The following is a 19,680-nucleotide window of genomic DNA, read 5'->3' on the forward strand; positions in this document are numbered from 1 at the left end:
GCAATACTATAATCCAGTAGCCCAAACTGCAAGATTTAAAAATAATTTATAAATAAAACATGCAGTGACCACTCCTACAAATTTATTATTTAATCAGGTCTAAATGGTATTGCAATTTTTCCTTTAGAAAGGTTGACTTCATCCCAACAAATACACTGTAAACTCTTACGATCCATTATATCAGTATACAGTTTGCCATCCAAGTGATCCATTTCATGTTGTACAATTCTTGCTGGCCAGCCATGGTATGAATGGCATGATTCTTCCCCGTCACTATTATAGCCTGAAAGAAATATAGAAATAGAAAAATAATGACTGTAAGAAATGTGCTCGAATGTGCAGATTACTCAATTTCTGAAAGGATACAATAGGATTTATATACTCAAATTTAAGGCCTATTTAGTAATTAATAAATATATCCATAAAGTATATCAATATATATATATAAAGATTGTAATTCTATTAGTGTATTTAGTGGTATTCTTCAACCCAATTTAATAATGAAAAATGAGCTGTTGAATTCACATTAGCCATGTCCATGTGAACTATGATTTTATTCCTGAGGAGTAGAGACTTGAGCCGTGGGGGTTCAAGTGCCAATTATTGAAGTTTGTGTCTGGTAGATACTACCAGTGACCCCAGTATAATACAGTGAGGAAATGCTGCCAGCATAGATGGTACATTGCCACAGGGACTAAACTTTTAAAATTTATCTTTATTTTCTATTGTATGTAAATGATCTAATTAGCTCTTTCTATTATTCTATAGTTTTGTTAAATTAGATGTTTGCATAAGCTGAATTTCGTAAGACTGTAATACAACACAAATCATCATACCAGAGATTTTTACAGCTTTATATCTTGCTACTTCAGCTTGAAATGATCGTATACTCTCACATCCCTCAGTATGGACTACTTTTTCGTAATCTAATACTTTTAACCTTGGGTTAACATAGACCTGGAAAAAAACATCTTATTAGATATATGAAATATCATAAGTAATAAAGTAACACCACCAATTAAAAGAAAATAAGAGTACAAAATGGTTTATTTTTCATACATACTCACAGTCAAAGGTATTTCATACATGCATCTACTTTTTATAATTTCTGGTAGTTCAGACTTTATTTCCTTGATTGTATGTCTCATAACAAATATTCTTTTATTAATACCTATTTGCGGTGCAGACATTCCAACGCTACCATAATGTTTGAGAACATGTTGTAAAATTGCGATGATTTTTTGAATTTCAGGTGATCTTATTTTATCTATAGGAACGTCTTCTGAAATTTTACGTAACGTGGGATCCCCTATTTGTGTAACATGTTCATATGGTGGATTTGTTCTTCCTCGACTAGGCGATAATTTAGCATACCAATTCAATGTTTTTCTAAGAACACCCATTTTTTAATTAGAATATTATTAAAATAATACATCGGTAAATTATATTATTAAACGTTCAAACTTTATGCATGAGATTGATAAATGATAATACTTGACAAAAAGCCACTGAAAGATCAAAACATACTAATCATTAATCAACACACTCCCAAGTCCCAACTCCCAAGTCTCCAATCTCCATCCAAAGATCAAAATTCAAAACGTATTATTTAGAATTTGACATAGTCTACACTTGACACTTCACTCAATTGATTATGACATAATTACAATTTACATCTTAGAATTGGTTGTTGCCTCAGCCTATTGGTATTTGGTATTGGGTTTCCACTTTCCAGCAGGCCGCTATCAAGATTGAAGACGCCGCTACGAAATTAAACAATTGTAATATTAATTTCAGTTGTAATAATAGTTTCAATGTAGAAAGTATAGTGTTGTGTTTAAAAAGCGAAATCTCTAATTAATTTATGTATGTATCTTTTATCGTGGTTCATACTTTGCGAACTTCACTCTGAGTAACTTTTGTTTATTGACTTCCATTTCATTTCCAGTTCCAAACCGTGCTGATCATTAAAAACAGTTTAATTTAAATATACGGGTAACAAGTGATCGTTATAAGTTTCATATTACTTATCCAGAATTATAAAAAAATAAACATACTAAAGTCTATGCAAAGTAAGTAAAGCTATTTGCATTTTAAATGACCTTTACCCTTGTTAAACACTATTTTGAGTTATCAAAAGAAGTAATATCTATTAATTGCTATTATATAATATGTACTTGTTTTCACACAAATATTAAATGATTTTAGATGCTTAAACTAAGACTATTACCTCGAACAACTGGAATTATAAAACGAACTATGTCTACTCAAGAACAAGACGTTTTATTTGAGAATCTCAATAATGCAGGCATTATTACTCTTAATCGTCCTAAGGCTCTGAATTCTCTTAATACCTCTATGGTAACAAAACTTTTACAGCAGCTAAGGGATTGGGAAAATAACAAAAGCCTGGTGATTGTGAAAGGCGCAGGTGAAAAGGCTTTCTGTGCTGGTGGGGACGTAAAATCGGCAATAGATAGAGTTGAGGGGCCGAGATTCTTTCATACTGAATATAATGTAAATTATTTAATTGGAAAATATAAGATTCCATACATAGCATTTATAAATGGGGTAACAATGGGAGGCGGTGTAGGAGTATCAGTGCATGGAAGATACAGAGTAGCTACAGAGAAGACTGTCGTAGCAATGCCTGAAACAAAGATTGGCTTATTCCCAGATGTAGGGGCATCTTATATTCTACCAAGGCTACAGGTTAACTTAGGAATGTATTTGGGTCTCACAGGTAAGGATTTATTTGCTTACTTATTCTACTTGTATTTCAATTTTATTTGGTGTCCTGTCAGATATAAGATAAAATTCACAAACAGGACAAACAGGTTTTCAATGTAGATAAATATGTTGATTTAATTTAATTATTATCATCGTAACATTTTATCACTAGATAGATGCTGTTAAATATGATGTAACTTCTTATCAATTTTGACTCTATGTAAACATGAACTTTATTCATTTTTACACATTCAAAAAAATATGTGTGAGCACCTTTTAAGTCATTTTATAGTTGGATTCATAGATTAGATTATCTAAAAGCTCAATTGGATTTGATTTGAAGTATGTTTCTAACGAATATTAATGTAACCAATATTTAAAATATTTGTTTTAATCAATATAATACATATTATTTCAGGAGATAGATTAAAAGGCAAAGATGTTGTCAAGGCTGGTATTGCCACACATTTTGTCTCTAGCAAGCGTTTGTATGAGCTTGAGAAGCTCTTATCTCGGTGTACCAATGATAATGAAGTCCTGTCATTACTGAACAAATTTCATGAACCATCAGAAGAGTTTTCTTTAGCTGACAACATAAAGCATATTAATTACTGCTTTGCGGCATCAACTGTTGAGGAAATTATTGAACGTCTTGAAAAAGTACAAAATGACTGGTCTCTTAAGACAATTCAGGTAAAGTTTGTGTTAATTTGGGTAATTTACTGAAGAATTAGTTATTAATGCAGTACAATAATAGTTATTTAAATCAAATAAAAATTTTACATTTACACATCTTGGTTGCTTATTATAAAAATAATAGTTATAAAATACAAAGAAATCAAAATTTAAAACTATAAGGAGGGAGTCATGTTACTAATATATATTATTATAATTCCACAGTTATAAATATCAGCTTTAACAAGTTTAAACCTACAACTAAGTACAATTCACACACAACTATTATTAACTATGTATTCACGAACTTCACAAGTGTTATTAATCATTGTAATTTCCAGACACTTCGTCAGATGTGTCCAGGATCCCTGAAAATAACTCTTCGAGCCCTGCAGCGTGGAGCCCAACTAGAGTTGCCACAGTGTCTAAAAATGGAGTACCGTCTTGCTTGTCGAGCTACCGAGAACCATGATTTCCCGGAAGGTATATTAAAATTGAAGTCTTATAATATTCTTTCATACTGTGTAGACTACTATTAAATAAAAAGCCTAACCTTAAAACAAAATATCGTATTTTTAACTGATTTCAAGCCAACCTTAAGGAGGTATTCTTGAAGATGATTCTTCATCTAATACTGATACAATTATTGATACATTTATTGTATTATTATTATAATAATACTGATACATGTATTATTGCATTTTCAAGGTGTCCGCGCTCTGCTAATAGACAAGGACAACAAACCCAAGTGGCAGCATTCGTCCCTCTCTGACGTCGATGATGATTACGTCGAAGATTACTTTAAGAAACTTCCACAAGACAAAGAACTGCAATTCTTTGACGCCAAACTGTAAACAATTAATTGTATGTTTATAGCGGCGATATAATCTTATTTTCTCGTCATTTATAATGGAGCCATACATTAATTAAAACGAACATATACTCTTTGATTAATCGACAATAGCTAAACATTTATTAATTTTTAAATATTCTTAAAGGTTTTTGTAATATTTTTTATAACTATTGAAGTGCCTTTATGTACTTACATGAATATGTTAATACTTCCGAATTGTATTTATATTTTTTTAAGAGAACTATTACCCTATTTAGCCTGAATCGTAAGAAATCAATATTCTTAGCTATAAGAATTTGTTATTGTTACATATATATTTTTTATAACCATATTGGCTGTGTTTTGGTAAAGTTTCTAGTATGTATATGATACGAAATGAATTGCATTTATATCGTATAGTGGTGTTATGAGTATGTGGCCATCGAAGACTGCCATGTTTATTAAATGTTTCTATCGAAATTGACTTTTTCATTAATGTTTGGGCAAATAACCTTTTTAGGTATACCTGGCTGGATTACAATGATTAATATAGCATTAATTATATATATGTCATATCCTGACTATGCATATTTAAAAAGTAAAAGTAAAGTGTGTTGAGATGGAGCTTATTTCGAAAAATGAAAAAATATTTACACAAACTACTCTTTTACGTTCTTGGTCGGGCTTAGAACTTTTGGATCCAACTTCGTATGCACATAATATTTATATGTATTTGACACCTTTTTATTTATTTACAACCCACCCAACCTTACTAAAACCAGAGTAGACTAAAATATATAGCTTGGCAAAAAAGTCATATTTTTAAACATACTGTATAGTAAAATTGCATTATAAAATAAATAAAATATGTTTATTAAGGAACATAAGATACATGTATCACTTATTCCACGTCATTAAATTTGAATTTGTAGGCATCCCTACTCATCGGTAAAGAAGACAGAGGGTGTAGGCCGAGAGAAAAAGCCGGCGTAAAAAACTCGGTACTCTTTTAAAATATCAGATCATCAAACAACACTTATTTTAAAACAAATATCGCAAATTAATTTGAAGTAGCCTGTCTAGCACTAGTCCCAGGCCCTTTTATCAACTAGATAATCGTTGACTTTATAGTAAGCCTTTTTACACAGCTTTACTTTAATACATTTCTTAAATTTATTGAAAGGCAGAGATAAAAGAGCCTCTGGGATTTTATTAAAGAAGAGTATCCCTTTCCCCAAAAAAGAATTACTAACTTTAGATAGTCTAGTACGGGGAAATTGCAGCCTGCGTTTGTTCCGTGTATTAACATTGTGCGTAATATGTTCTATTCTAGTAAACTTATCACTATTTTTGTATACATACATAATATTTTCATAAATATATGGCGAGGGAAAGGTAAGTATATTAATTTCCTTGAATTTATCTCTAAGAGATTCCCTACATTTTAAATTATAGATTGCACGAATAGTCCTCTTCTGCAGGATGAAAATAGTTTCGACATCAGCAGCATGACCCCATAATAATAAGCCATAAGTCATTAAGCTATGAAAGTAACTAAAGTAAACAAGTCTAGCTGTATCGACATCAGTTAGTGAGCTAATTTTTTTAACCGCGTAGGCTGCAGAACTAAGTCTCTTCGCCAATCCGTTAATATGAGGGGACCACTGAAGTTTTGAATCCATGGTGATTCCGAGAAATACAGTTGTATCATCCAGATTCAATTCCTCACCGTTTATAATTGGTCTAGTATCCATAACCCTTGCATTTTTTGCACAAAATTTAATGCATTTTGTCTTTTTTGCATTAAGTAGAAGGTTATTCATACTAAACCAATGGACAATCGAAGATAGATATATCTATAGATAGATAGATAGCATTGTTCACATCGTCAAAATTTGTTATTTGTCGTTTGATTTTAAAAATCAAGGACGTGTCATCAGCAAACAAAACTATCTGGTGTTTTCTCTCTACCATGAAAGGTAGATCATTTATATAAACAAGAAAGAGAAAAGGGCCAAGAATTGAGCCCTGTGGTACCCCCATATCTACTGCCGACCCAGAGGACCCCTTACCATTCACTTCAACCTTCTGAGTTCTTCCGTGTAAATAGGAAGTCAGAAGATTCAGTGCGGTATTCTTGATGCCATAGTGGCGGATTTTCCCGATTAAGGTCTCGTGTTGGACACAATCAAATGCTTTGGATAAGTCGCAGAAAACACCTAAAGCGTCATGCGACTCCTCCCAAGCCTTAACTATATATCTATATAACTCAACACCGGCATCGGCTGTCGAGCGACCCTTGGTAAAACCGAACTGATTATTATGTAATAATTTGTTTACGTTAAAATGACTTACCAGTTGATTTAAAATATTTTTTTCAAATATTTTACTACAAGTTGGTAGTACGGAAATTGGTCTAAAGTTACTGGGGTCGGACATACTACCTGCTTTAAATAATGGAATAATTTTACTATGTTTCATTAGATCGGGAAACTCACCACTTTTAATACAATTGTTGAAAATTATAGCTAGATGGGGAGCATATTAGTGTGAGTACTGTGAACGCGCCAGCTTTCGATAACCGACCTATACATATATTCATGTTTGTCAAATTATCGGATTCAGGATATTAATTATTAACCATCAAGGCTAGGAATGAGTTTAGCTATATAATATATCTATATAGCTTCAAACTCTGTTATGAGGATGCTGTGCACACGGGTCTCCCGTCTGTAAGCTTTGCATGAAAAGTTCGTAGTTTACACTTACTGAATACTGACTATAGTCGAAACAAAATTTGATTCCACTGCTATTTTCAACCTCATCGGCTACTTGGTAGACTTTTTAATCTAAGAGTTATGTAAAAAGTAGGTATTCTATGTAGTTATAGCAGGAGTGTTAACTTAGTGGCTTCAGCGTGCGACTCTCATCCCTGGGGTCGTAGATTCGATCCCCGGATGAGAGTCAATGCTTTTTTTGTCTATGTTGCGCACATATTCAACACTCGCTCGTGTTGATCATCTACTTACCTATTAGTAATAAACTTGCCTAAAGAAATCTGTGACCAGCTTAAAAAATGTTTGTAGCGCCATATAGTTATACTAGTAGATGAAATAGTATCTATCTCCCTAATATTATGTCACAAACAAGGCTATTTCCTATAAGTATATCTAGGAAAACTTGTAAAAACAAGAGATGAAGGAAACAATAGCAACATTCAACATATCGTATAAAACTAGGTATGGAATTAATTTATCCGCGTATTAGTACGATGCATTACTTAAATGTTTTACGATATTATACGTTGGCAACGTAATTATCAAATTAATTATTCTATCATATGGCTCGCGTACAAATGAAAATATACGTCTGTTAGGGTTCACTCCAATAACAAATAAAATAGAAATTATTTGGTTTCTCAAGTGAACTTGCAAGTGTTTCACTAATAAAATATGAGTACCGGTTTCAAATAATTAAATCAGGGATTAATTGTAGAAGGGTCGTGATCAGCAATTACGTTGAATCAATGTAATAATTTCGTAAGGTTGCAATTAAATTCAGGCAGGGTAGGATTGTCATATACTTACATACAGTATTTGACTAGATCTCATTTACTTATCTATATCTCTATTTATGTTACTTTCTTCGGCTAAAAATATCTTGACTATAAGCTGATTCCAAAAAGATAAAACAAATTGACACTATACAATTTCAAAAGTTTCTCCTTTGTCCCAAGTTCTCTGATGATTTGAAGCCTTTGCAGAAGTCGAGACATCGTGTGATGCGACTATCAGCAAACTTCAAAATGCATATAACTCAGCCTCCAGGTCGGCGGCATGATCCCATGGCGTTGCGTAGAGATGTGGGATTCATTGCATCTTCTACCGCATTTACCATGGGAAATGTTCAAAGGAGTTGTTCGGATAATAAATAATGTAATATTATTAAAAAACTGTAATACCTACACCCGAGTTTCACCATCAAACGTCAAGGCAGCATACGAAATTCCACCAGTATCACCTTCCCATCCACAACTGAGCGTTTTTTGCCGTGCACCACCTCTATATGGGACCAGCTCTCCACAAAAGTATTTTCCAACGAAATCAACTTAAAGTCCTTTAAGAAAACAGCGTACCAATTCTAAAAAGGCCGGTACTTGCGAGCCCTCAATCAGGTGAGCCTCCTACCAGTTTGCCCCTGCTACATATTATTCAGTCAAAATAATGCATTACATTACTAACATTTGGTTAAGACTAAATCTTCATGTATAATTTCCCCGATTCGGCTCTGTTTCAATTATTATCGGAATTGATGTCAGTCGACTAGATAAATAGAAGATCATGATCAAAACTTCGCATGTTATAGACTGTCACGATGTCTTATTACACAAAGAATAAAACGTCAGAATTTATTGCTCAGTTGAGCAGACTTCAATTCATGTGTGGCCTAACTTACGTATGGGTTGACAACAATAAATCGAGATTTTTCGTTTACTTCAACAAAGTAGCCACAATACTCCTATATTCTTTTATTCTTTCCGAAATCGCGTCACTCTTCACCCAAACACAATTATCTGAGAAGCAGGCGTCCGATCAGATTCTATTTGTAATTTCTCACCCTGTGCTCATGTCATATTCACTAAGCTGCGTATATTACGGAGAAGACATAAAGAAGCTCTTATTCAAGCTCTCGGTCGATCTTAAAGGGCGTTACAATGATCTAGAAATCGAGAATGAGATGATAAGAAAAGCTAAACTGTACTCAGTCTTATATGTGATGACATTAAGTGCTGCTTTATTTTTTTATGCGTTTGATGCAGTATCGCAAGTTATTAGAACGGGTATGTTTAATTTGAACTTGAGTTTATGTCTCCACAAAAATGTGTTTAATCATTACTTATTGGTTATAGATGGTACTTTTACAACAATTATAATGGCTTGGCCTGACGTCAAAGAAAAGGGCTTTCTCCCTGACGTGGTCAGAGTAGGAGCCTATCTCATATGGTGGATTTTCATGATCAGAGCTTCTGCAGTTTACGTTTTCGTAATTACCTTGACTATTGTACTGAGCCATCAGTACAAAAACTTACAAAGTTATTTCTATAATCTCGAAGAGGTTTTTATAACAAATAATGAGAGCCGTGATGAAAAAGAGAAGGAATATGAAAGTGGTTTGAAAATTGGTATTGCTTTACACGCCGAAACTATGTGGTATGTAATTTTTTAGTAATTAGATTTATAGTAGAAACAGTAAGTAAAAAATATACTGTTTATATCTGGTTTGTAGTTCCATGTTATTAGTGTGTGTTTCTTTAAACATCCTGGCGTTCAAGATATTTATTTCCTCTTTAAACATTCTTAAGAGCAGTGTTGGCCTAGTGGCTTCAGCGTGCGGCCGTAGGTTCGATCCCCGTGCGCATGTAGATAACATTTGCTCGAACGGTGAAGGAAAACATCGTGAGGAAACCGACATGTCTTAGACCCAAAAAGTCGACGGCGTGTGTAAGGCACTGGAGGCTGATCACCTACTTGCCTGTTAGATTTAAAAATGATCATGAAACAGATTGAGAAATCTGAGGCCAAGACCTAAAGAGGTTGTAGCGCCACTGATTTATTTTTTAATTTTTTTACACTCTTAAGTATACCTAAATAATTATGGTAGTATGGAAGTATAACAAACACTTCTATCAATTGTATACTTAAGATATTATTTTAGGTGTGTGAAAGAATGCCAAAGAATTTGTAGTTGGGTGTTCAGTGGCCAGATTACTATTAACATAACTGTATTTTGCATGCTCATGTTACAAATGGTGGTAAGTTAGTACCGTTACTCTAATAAATCAAACTTTGTTTAAGGCATACATAGATATTTTCTAATAATTTCGTTTTATAGAATTCGGAGCGAACTTTGGTAAACGCTTTAGCGACGCTGTCCACTAGTCTCTCCCTCCTTGTCAGCACTGGGTTCTTTATGTGTAACGCTGGAGATGTAACTGTTGAGGTACTTATAACATATCGTTGAAAGATACTATCTCAATAATATAGCTTATACACAATAGGTACGGTTTTCAAAGAGGTAAAGATACTACGCTACCAGCTTTCTCATTAATTAACGTAATGGTAGAACAAATCGATAGGCGCATCTGTGGTTTTTGACATGAGCCAAGCATTCGATTCCGTAGACTATAGCATTCTTGATCAAAAGTGTAAACTTTACGGAAACCGAGGATTGCCTTTGAAATGGCTGGAAAATTACCTGACAAGACCTGATCAATATTTGTGCTCTCGGCTGCGGGTGCCTGCATGGACCACGATGTATTTATAAGATTGTTACGCCATGGCTATCAAACTATGTAATAACCTTCCCAGAAGTTATAGATTTTTTCCAGGAGAAGGTGTTTAGATATTTTAAGGTGGGATAGTATTTAGACACTAACCTATGACAACAATTATAAATATCTTAACTGTTTTTATTATTATGACATTATGATTATTAATATGAAATTTGCATGCCGATTGGCTGATTGTACGGTTTTTTATAATTAATGAATATGAATGTTCTTTTGCAGGCATCAATTTTACCAACCGCAATATTCTTTTCGGGCTGGCATCACTGCCGCGGTAAATCATCTATACGCGTGAGGAAGCTGATTACATTTGCTATTGCGCAAAGTCAGGTATTATTTCTCTCTATTATTACAGTTTAATAATAATAATCAGTGGCGCTACAACCTTGATGCACAGCTGGGGCTCGAACCTACAATCTCAGGGACGAAAGTCGACCGCTGAAACCGCTAGGCCACCACTGCTTTCATTATTACAGTTTAGCTTCTGAAATATTAAACATTTATGAGTGAAGATTTTTAAACGACGTTTTAAATATTCTCAACATTTTCATTTTTGTTTCAGAAACCAATCGCGATGCGCAGCTTCAATGTTATAGAACTGTCTTACAGATCTTATGTTTCGGTAAGACATTGGTATTTAGTTCGATATAAATTTCAACATAAATTCTTTAAAAAATCAAGCCAAATATTACGCCAGGTAGGTAATAGGTCTTTTAGCCAACTAAGGAATACTCAATAAGTTTTTTTTTTCAGATAGTGAAATCATCATACTCCGTATTTTCAATCTTGTATTGAATTCTCTCCTGGGACTGGTAAAATCCTGGGATTCCTCGTGGTTCATATAATATATTTTTAGCTATTCGTTTATAGAGTAATATTTAAATTGTATGAAAAGAGATAAAAGCACGCATAAATTCACATTTTACAAAGCACGTTTATCACTTCAATCATTATTGATAATTTTAATATTATAATTGTATGTATAAAATAAAAACATAAAGAAACCCTTTTATTTCTTACAAAATCAAAGTAAACTTAATGCTATTATGATTTTTAAAAGAAAGAAATTGAATACAAATAGTGATTTAATTTATGAAATGCATATCCAGTCGAAAAAGTTGCTCTAGTGGCTTCAGCGTGCATGTATTCCTTATGAGACCGAAATACATTAAGCCATTTAACAATGAGGCATAATTCCGACAAAAGTATGATTATAAACATATTACCTATATACAAATGTAATGTTTTTCGTATACGGACCCAAAGTTCACTTATGGATTTCACCCATCACTCCATATTATGTAATTAAGTGAGCAATGTAAACGCGGCAGTCCCTTAATAATGTCACTTGCTAATTATTTATTAGCGTTTTATAATTGGTAATAAGCAGGTTTTACTTCCATTGCTTTCAAAACATAATATTGTAAATATGTAAGTACAGGGATTCATTTAGAGATTACGTTAAAATAAATAAAGTCAAAGAATGCCCTGGTATATAACCAAACTGATAAAATAGAAACTCTCTAGATATCTCCGCTATGAGTGAGGAACAAAGTTATATTTTCATACTATACGAATTATGTAACCCTAATCGATTGATGATCAAACATCGACGGATATAGGAAATTGATTGACATAGATTAAAGCAATGTACCTATCATAGTATTATTCAACTATTGTCTCACGCGAAAGGGGCATTTCATTTTATAAATCTATTTACATAAGTTCGACTCTGGCTTAAATAGTGTTTGTTCATGTCGTTTTTAAATATAAAATGTAATTCTGAACAAAAACACTTGGATTCAAGCCACCATGGAACTAAGCAAAACTTCAGAGTTTGTTGAAAAAGTAACCAAATTACAATATATGTTTGGTTTACCTTACGTATGGGTAGATGATAAAAAGCCAAAATATTTTCAACACTTCAATAAAATTTTCACGTTTCTCGCAATTTCTTTCGTAATTTCTGACTATGTGTCGTTTTTCACCCAAAATCACTTGACTGAGAAGCAAAAAACTGACCGAACCTTATTCACGCTTAGTCACACAATTCTTATTTTGTACTGTTTCGTTTTTGAGTATTATAAGGAAGATATTAAAAAGTTATATATAGTGGCTGTCAGTTTGAAGACACATCACAACGCTTTGGCGATTGAGAAGAAAATGATAAGAAAGGCTAAAATGTACTTGGCATCTTTTGGTTCAATCCTCTGTTATGCTTTAACTTCTTATGCGGTTGATGGTACTATGCAAGTATTAAAAGAAAGTAAGTAATAATATATAACTTATACAATTCTTCTCGAACAGTGTTGGCCTAGTGGCTTCGGCGTGCGACCCCCTCACTGAGTCCGTAGGTTCGATCCCCGGCTGTGCACCAATGGACTTTCTATGTGCGCATTTAACATTCGCTCAAATGGTGAAGAAAAACATCGTGAGGAAACCGGCATGTCTTAGACCTAAAAAGTCAACGGCGTGTGTCAACACAGGAGGCGGATCACCTACTTGCTATTAGATTGACAAATCATGTAACAGACAGAAAACTGGATACACACAACAACACAATTCTTGGCGTCTGGCAATAATCAATATATAAGGCACGATATTGGAAGAAATGTGTCGGATTAATTTTGTGACTTTGTTTCTAAAATGAGATGATCAATTAATTATAAAGATAAAGTTTACGCCGAGCTTGGAGAATAATATTTCCTAAAGCTGAATCGATGATGCACCTCTAATTCGTAATAATTAAATCATGGTAATTGTATTCTTTCAACTAATAGGTACGTTAGTACTCTTATGTTGTCTTTTGTTTACGCTGTGATCAAACTAGACAGATATGTATCAACTTAATAAAGAGTTTAAATTAACTAATATTATTTTAGATAGCACCTTCACGCCGGTAATTACGGCATGGCCAGATGTAACACAGAACGGTTTTTGGCCTGACGTGTTCAGGGTAGTAGCCTATTTCGTGCTGTGGATCTTTATGTTAAAAGTGTATGCTGTTCATGTGTTCGTGTTTTCCATCACGGTCATTCTCAGCCATCAATATACGAACTTGCAAAGTTACTTCTACAGCCTTGACGATATTTTTAAAAAGGCTTGTTCTGAAGAAGAGAAAGTTAAGGAATATGAAAAGTCTTTAAAACTTGGTCTATGGATGCACGCTGAGACACTTTGGTATTGCTTTTATATTCTCTTTACGAAACCTCCTGTAATATTAGTGGTAAAATATGTAAGCTTGCTAAGAGACGTAAGCGCTAAGGCTGCGTTTCCATTTGGTAAACTGTTTGTCGCCGTTTGAATTAGCGGTGTATCGGGTATGGGTTTAGTATGCCCTTCCATATTATTTATGAATAGAGAGTTCACATTTTGCTTGTTTAACGCTCAATCTATGCAATTTGTAGCGTTACGCGCGCCGACTATCTCAATGGGCTCACTCAGTCGGCGGCGAACAGTTTTTCCCTCTTGAGCTCTCTGGCATTGAGAGGGTCCATGGGCGTTGGGTATCACTTGACATCAGGTGAGCCTCCTGCCCGTTTACCCCTGTTCTATTAAAAAAAGTATTCTTTATTCATATTACCTATGATATTATATATTAAATATAGTCTGATACATTTAATAGGTGCGTAGAAGAATGTCAGAGAATAAATACTTGGGTGTTTAACGGACAAACGACATTCAGCTTCACAATAATATGTCTGGAACTTTTACAAATGGCGGTAAGTCTAATATAAATATATGTACGTAAAAATGTTCTGTATTCTCACAAAATTTAATGGATGTGTTTATAGAATTCAACCAGTGTGATGAACGCTCTTTCGAACGTTTCTAGCGGCCTCGCAGTGTTATTGAGTAATGGTTTCTTCATGTGCAACGCTGGTGATATTACTACGGAGGTAATTTTCTACCAAGATTATAGTCGACTGTAAATTTCCTGAACACTAATCCATTATTTTCATTTTAAAAGTAAATTTATCACTTTTTTAAAAAGGCTTTTAATAATCGGAATTTGTTATTCAAATGCTGCCCTGCGCTTTAAATCAAAATTGAAACCTCTTGTAAGCTGTAATTACATTGAAGAGATAATATGAAGTTCATAATATCTATGTATTACGCCAGTATTACACATTTAGGTGGGACTTTAATACTGTATATAAACACGAATTAATTACCTATTTATGGTAAACTTGGCGTTTTGAATGGTTTAAACCCCTGTGGTCGTAGGTTCAAACCCCGGCTGTAAATTAATGGACTTTCTAGTCTATGTACGCGTATAGCACTCACTTGTACGGACGAGGATAACATCGTGAGGAAACCAGCATGCCCTTAAAAGTCGACGGCGTGTGTCAGACACAGAAGGCTTATCACCTTATTAAAAAGAAACGGAGAATCACAACAGATACAGAGATCTGAGGACAAGAAGAATGATTGTTACGCCAATGTTTTTTTTTTTAATTTGACAGCATTCGCGGTATAAGGAACTTCATATATTTAAGAAGTTTATGTTTATGTGTATATGAAAATATTTTCAGGCGGCGTCTTTACCATTTGCAATTTTCGCGTCGGGCTGGCATCATTGCTCCGGCAGTTCGTCTGCACGCATTAGGAAGCTGATTATGCTGGCACTCGCACAAAGCCAGGTTCGCGGGGGTTCTCTAGTTATAAACGGCTACACAAATATTTTATTGCCCTTTTTTAATAAAAATCTACTTGATACACACACACATTTCTGCGCTAAATTGATATCGGATACAGGTCGACACATCGACTTCTAAGTTCCTCATGAGGGGTTTAAGGATTTTGACATTACATTAATAGAATTAATATGGAACAAGATTTTTTCTTTACTTTATGCCTTTTTTTGCAGAAACCAGTCGTAATTCGCAGTTTCTATGTTATTGAATTTTCATATGAAACTTTCGTTTCAGTAAGTATTTGATTTACATAAATATGAGCAACGACACGTTCATTAATGTTTAATAATTTTTAAGTTAACATTTATAAAATATCTTTGTTTCAGTTATTGAAAGCTTCGTATTCGCTTTTCTCAATTTTATATTAAAACGTCATTCGGATACCATACCATTTTTATGATTTTGCAATAAATTGCCCATGTTAAATAAGTGATCGTTTTATTATTTTATTATGACCCAATTTTCAATGGTTAACCTGTAAAATATCAGTTAATACTGATTAAATGCATTTAATTTAAACAATAATAATCAAATAATCGTTTCATTAAAAATAAAATAACATATTACAGTAGAACCTCGATAACTCAAACCTCGGTAACTTAAAAACCTCTATAACTTCAAAAAATAATATGTTCCCTTACCATCAGAGCCAAAAAACCCCCATAACTTAAAATACGCAACCTCTGTAACTTAAATAAGTAATCTCTGAATTGGCCCTCAATAACTTAAAGAAATGTTTCCACAACCTCTATAACATAAAATTGTTTGTCAATGAGTCATTTTGCGTATCAATTAATGAAGCAAAAAGAGCTTTAACAATAGTAAGATAATTTATATAGCAGTGTAGCAACATAAAAGATAATTACGTATTCTCTTCTCTATTTGTCATTGAAAATCAAATCGATTTAGAAACAGTGAATTGTTTAAAACAAAAGAAAATCACAGACTAAACCTTTAATTGTTGTTTTATTTTTATGTAACGTGTGTAATGTGAATTAATAAATAGGATTATTTAAATTTCTGTATTTTATTGAACCAATCCTTCTGACGCATTCGAGTAAAAATAGGAATAAGGGTACATACATACATACATACATACATATGTACATACCTACCTCTATATTAACCTATTCCTAACATAGACCCTTGATAACTTAAAACCTCTATAACTTAAAATATTTTGGACTTTAACTTATCGAGTTTCTACTGTATTTGATATTGATTTAAAATAAAAAGGGGTTGAGTGGTTTACATTAAATAGTCAATAAACAATATTCACATATACGCGTATGATGTTTGTTATATTTTGTAGTATACCAATATCCAAACACTTTGGTAAAAAAGGTTCCTTAATTGATCGCCGAATTTCAATGAATTGCGATCCGATGTGTGATTGATTAAATTCAAGTATCCATTAACTTTAATCGGATAATTATTGATTCAAAGTTATAACGGGTATACATACTTATGATGATTCGAATCGGATCGGGGAATTGCTTGACATCAAGATTTGAGTTTTCGGAATGACAATTAACTTGGTCAATGGTCTGTGTCCTGTGACATTTGTTAAAGTTTAAACCCATTTTAAGTTTGGGTAAAAAACAATAATTTATCAATAAATTAATAATAATAAATATTAAATTTATTTTTTCCGACTTTAAATTTTTAATGTAACTTAATATGCAGAATGTTTTTGTATAGATATAAATTTATTAATCAATTGTAAGCTTGCCTTTCCGATTATTTGGTGAAAATGAGTTAAGAACTAAGAAGTAATGCCCTATCAATAAAAAACAAAGGAAACGTCAGTTGGTTGTTTATCAATAACTATGCGAACATACAGTCGTAAAACTAAGAGGCCTGTACTTCTTGAGGGTGTTTTAGAACTGTGCCGGCTTTGTCTTAATAAAGTGACTACACCAACGCCAATTTACAATGATGACGATCAATCGTACTGTTTGCCTTTACCTATGAGAATTTTGACGTGCCTTGGTTTCGAGGTATGTATTCGTAAGTCTCTGATATTTGCTTTACTGTATCTACATTTAAGTAACATTTATTTTTTCAGATAACTAAAGATGAGGGTTTACCTAATATCATATGCTCACAGTGCCTTGAAGACTTAAACAAATTCTATAATTTTAAAAAGAAATGTATACTTGCATATAAAAAGTTAAAATCTCATTACTTGGCTGTGAAGCAGAAGGAAAATCCAAAAATTGAATATGAAGAACTTTTAGGATCTTGTAATCTTGAATCTGATATTATATCAAATGAAGAGGTACAGAATAGCTTTGATGAAAATGAAATCGTCTTGTCTTTGGCAGAGGAAGATTCTCTTGAAGTAATTAATATATTTAAAACTGAAGAACAACTAACGGAGCAGGTTGAAAAGGATGAAGAAGTAGGACCCTTTTAAATTTATCTGCTTAGCCATTAAACAGAGTTTCGCAATAGTTGTTATTAAGATTTCTTTGATCATCCTAGCTACTCTTATACTTTACATACTTGAACCTAACACATCATTGACTTCAGGTGCAAATTGATACAACTCAGAACAACAATGATAGCCTAAATTTTTTAAATTCAACTCCAGCGCCGTCTATTCCATTCGTTCCGGAGGATGTATCAAACTTCTTATCAACAATTCTACTACAATTGGGTGTACTCACTAAAGATAATGACCAAATAGCTGTTGTCAATCAAACATTCAAGAATGTACAACTTGACACAAATGATGGCTCTGTAACATTGGAACTTGTGGAAGAAGACGAGGTGGTAACAATACTATTAATTTATAATAAAAGATTTTCTAAATATATTATAATAAACAAGCATTACAATTAATTATTTTAATTTCAGGATCCGCAATTGATACAAACTCACCTTAAACTAGAACCCAAAGAAGATAATATTAAAAATGGCTCCGTTAATTATGTATATGATGCAAATAAGGGTTTAGTCCCCATGTAAGTAAACAAAATTTAAAACACTGCACAGTAGTTAACATATCTATAAAATGTCTGCTAGCTTATAACCTGGCTAAATTTTTACAGCAAGATGACTAGTTCAGTTCAGTATATAGAAGCATATATCTTTAACATACCAGAATTTCCTTTTTAGTAAAGAAGGTTAGATTTAAATTACTTATTTGTCTTAAGTTACGCTAGATCACAATATTCCATTATGTCTTAGTAAAGACACATGTATAAATAATAAAAAAAAACCATAATTTGAATATATTATGTTGATATGCAATTGCTTCATAAACTATTAATACCAGTATTGTCACAATAAAAAAGCTGGTTTTTAAGTGTTAACTTATTTTTTAGTTAAATCTTTGAATTGTTGATAATTTCAGGGGTAAGGAAATTTGCAGCACTTGCGGCAAAAGGTATTCAACGCGGGCTGCGTTGGCTCGGCACCAATATATTCACTCAGGCGTTCGCCCCTTCATCTGTGAAGTGTGCAACCGAGCATTCAACCAGCGGGATATACTCAGGCGACACATGCTAGTTCACGAACGTAAGAGCTAGTGTTTCTATTACAATTAAGAAATAGCTATTAGCTACGACTACTAAATATGGATGACTTCAAAAGAAAGGGTAATTTTTATAACACTTTCAAAGATTTTTCAATAGTTTCCTTTCTTTTTTAAGCACCAAATGTGAGACATGTTCTCTCACATAACTTGAAAAATACAAACAGAGCTATCTATGTTTTTAGAAGAGCGGCCATTCCGATGTCGGGCGTGTGCGAGAGGATTCACTCAGCGTGCTGCTCTACGTTCGCACGAACTGACTCACATGCCTGGCCGACTCATGTCCTTACACCGGTGTCAACTTTGTCCTAAGATGTTCCTACACGCTTCAGGTGAGTCCTCGAAATGAACATTGGGAAACCGAAGAACAATATGACAACAATTTACCAGTAGACATTTCCTAAATACTCCTATGTGGTGTCACATCAGCCGGCCATCTTTGAGGGTCAACAAATTTTAATATTTGAATTTCCAAGTGAATGACAACATGCGCATTCAAATTTATTCCAACGTAAAACTGGTTCAATATTTTATTGGTTTTAAAAAATCAATTTTCAGGTCTCAGTCGTCATCAAGCCACGCACGCAAATCGAACGTACGCGTGTGACTCGTGTTCGCGACCATTTAACGATTCGAGCTCGCGTAACCGGCACATGAAGATTTGTAAAAAGAGGCCACGTTCATAGCAAATTTGGATTATGAACCGAATCGACGTGACGATTAGCCAACGCCCTCTGTGGGCGAAATTGGTGCTGTTTAGACTAAGATTCTTAGTATTTCTAGTAAAGTAAGATATGAATTGTAATTATTTTAAGCAGATTAATTAATTTATTAATAAACATTGAAGTTTTCTATCTTT

The 19,680-nt window shown here is 33.4% G+C and overlaps 5 protein-coding genes across 6 annotated transcripts; 4 read left to right on the forward strand and 1 right to left on the reverse strand.

Annotated features, from left to right (window-relative positions):
• Nucleotides 1–65: 65 nt before the first annotated feature.
• On the reverse strand, nt 66–1,557 carry LOC125063200 (peptide deformylase, mitochondrial-like). The gene is made up of 3 exons (XM_047669501.1): nt 1,068–1,557; nt 837–957; nt 66–283 (listed from the first exon to the last, which is right to left on the reverse strand). Exons 1-3 carry the CDS (start codon nt 1,401–1,403, stop codon nt 90–92), a joined length of 651 nt encoding a protein of 216 aa, XP_047525457.1. The 5' UTR covers nt 1,404–1,557; the 3' UTR covers nt 66–89.
• Nucleotides 1,558–1,680: 123 nt separating this feature from the next.
• LOC125063197 (3-hydroxyisobutyryl-CoA hydrolase, mitochondrial) lies at nt 1,681–4,717 on the forward strand. Its single transcript, XM_047669496.1, has 6 exons — nt 1,681–1,781; nt 1,949–2,072; nt 2,209–2,743; nt 3,149–3,423; nt 3,747–3,888; nt 4,114–4,717. The coding sequence occupies exons 3-6, from the start codon at nt 2,209–2,211 to the stop codon at nt 4,257–4,259; spliced, it is 1,098 nt and encodes a 365-aa protein (XP_047525452.1). The 5' UTR covers nt 1,681–1,781; nt 1,949–2,072; the 3' UTR covers nt 4,260–4,717.
• A 3,553-nt stretch (nt 4,718–8,270) lies between these two features.
• On the forward strand, nt 8,271–11,513 carry LOC125063195. Its single transcript, XM_047669495.1, has 7 exons — nt 8,271–9,077; nt 9,147–9,447; nt 9,953–10,049; nt 10,130–10,237; nt 10,806–10,913; nt 11,146–11,205; nt 11,337–11,513. Exons 1-7 carry the CDS (start codon nt 8,612–8,614, stop codon nt 11,376–11,378), a joined length of 1,182 nt encoding a protein of 393 aa, XP_047525451.1. The 5' UTR covers nt 8,271–8,611; the 3' UTR covers nt 11,379–11,513.
• An 882-nt stretch (nt 11,514–12,395) lies between these two features.
• LOC125063193 lies at nt 12,396–15,702 on the forward strand. The gene is made up of 7 exons (XM_047669493.1): nt 12,396–12,849; nt 13,466–13,763; nt 14,209–14,305; nt 14,378–14,482; nt 15,119–15,226; nt 15,454–15,513; nt 15,607–15,702. Exons 1-7 carry the CDS (start codon nt 12,396–12,398, stop codon nt 15,646–15,648), a joined length of 1,164 nt encoding a protein of 387 aa, XP_047525449.1. The 3' UTR covers nt 15,649–15,702.
• Nucleotides 15,703–16,954: 1,252 nt separating this feature from the next.
• On the forward strand, nt 16,955–19,673 carry LOC125063189 (zinc finger protein 225-like). 2 transcript variants are annotated; one of them, XM_047669485.1, is made up of 7 exons: nt 16,955–17,280; nt 17,349–17,684; nt 17,816–18,058; nt 18,143–18,249; nt 18,642–18,805; nt 19,007–19,153; nt 19,380–19,673. In XM_047669485.1, exons 1-7 carry the CDS (start codon nt 17,110–17,112, stop codon nt 19,505–19,507), a joined length of 1,296 nt encoding a protein of 431 aa, XP_047525441.1. In that variant the 5' UTR covers nt 16,955–17,109; the 3' UTR covers nt 19,508–19,673. The 2 variants fall into 2 exon arrangements, with proteins under 2 accessions (XP_047525441.1, XP_047525442.1); XM_047669486.1 differs by having other exon boundaries at nt 16,972–17,280; nt 17,816–18,055.
• The last annotated feature ends 7 nt before the right edge of the window (nt 19,674–19,680 follow it).

Source organism: Pieris napi, chromosome 3, assembly GCF_905475465.1.
Source record: "Pieris napi chromosome 3, ilPieNapi1.2, whole genome shotgun sequence".
Lineage (NCBI taxonomy): Eukaryota > Metazoa > Arthropoda > Insecta > Lepidoptera > Pieridae > Pieris > Pieris napi.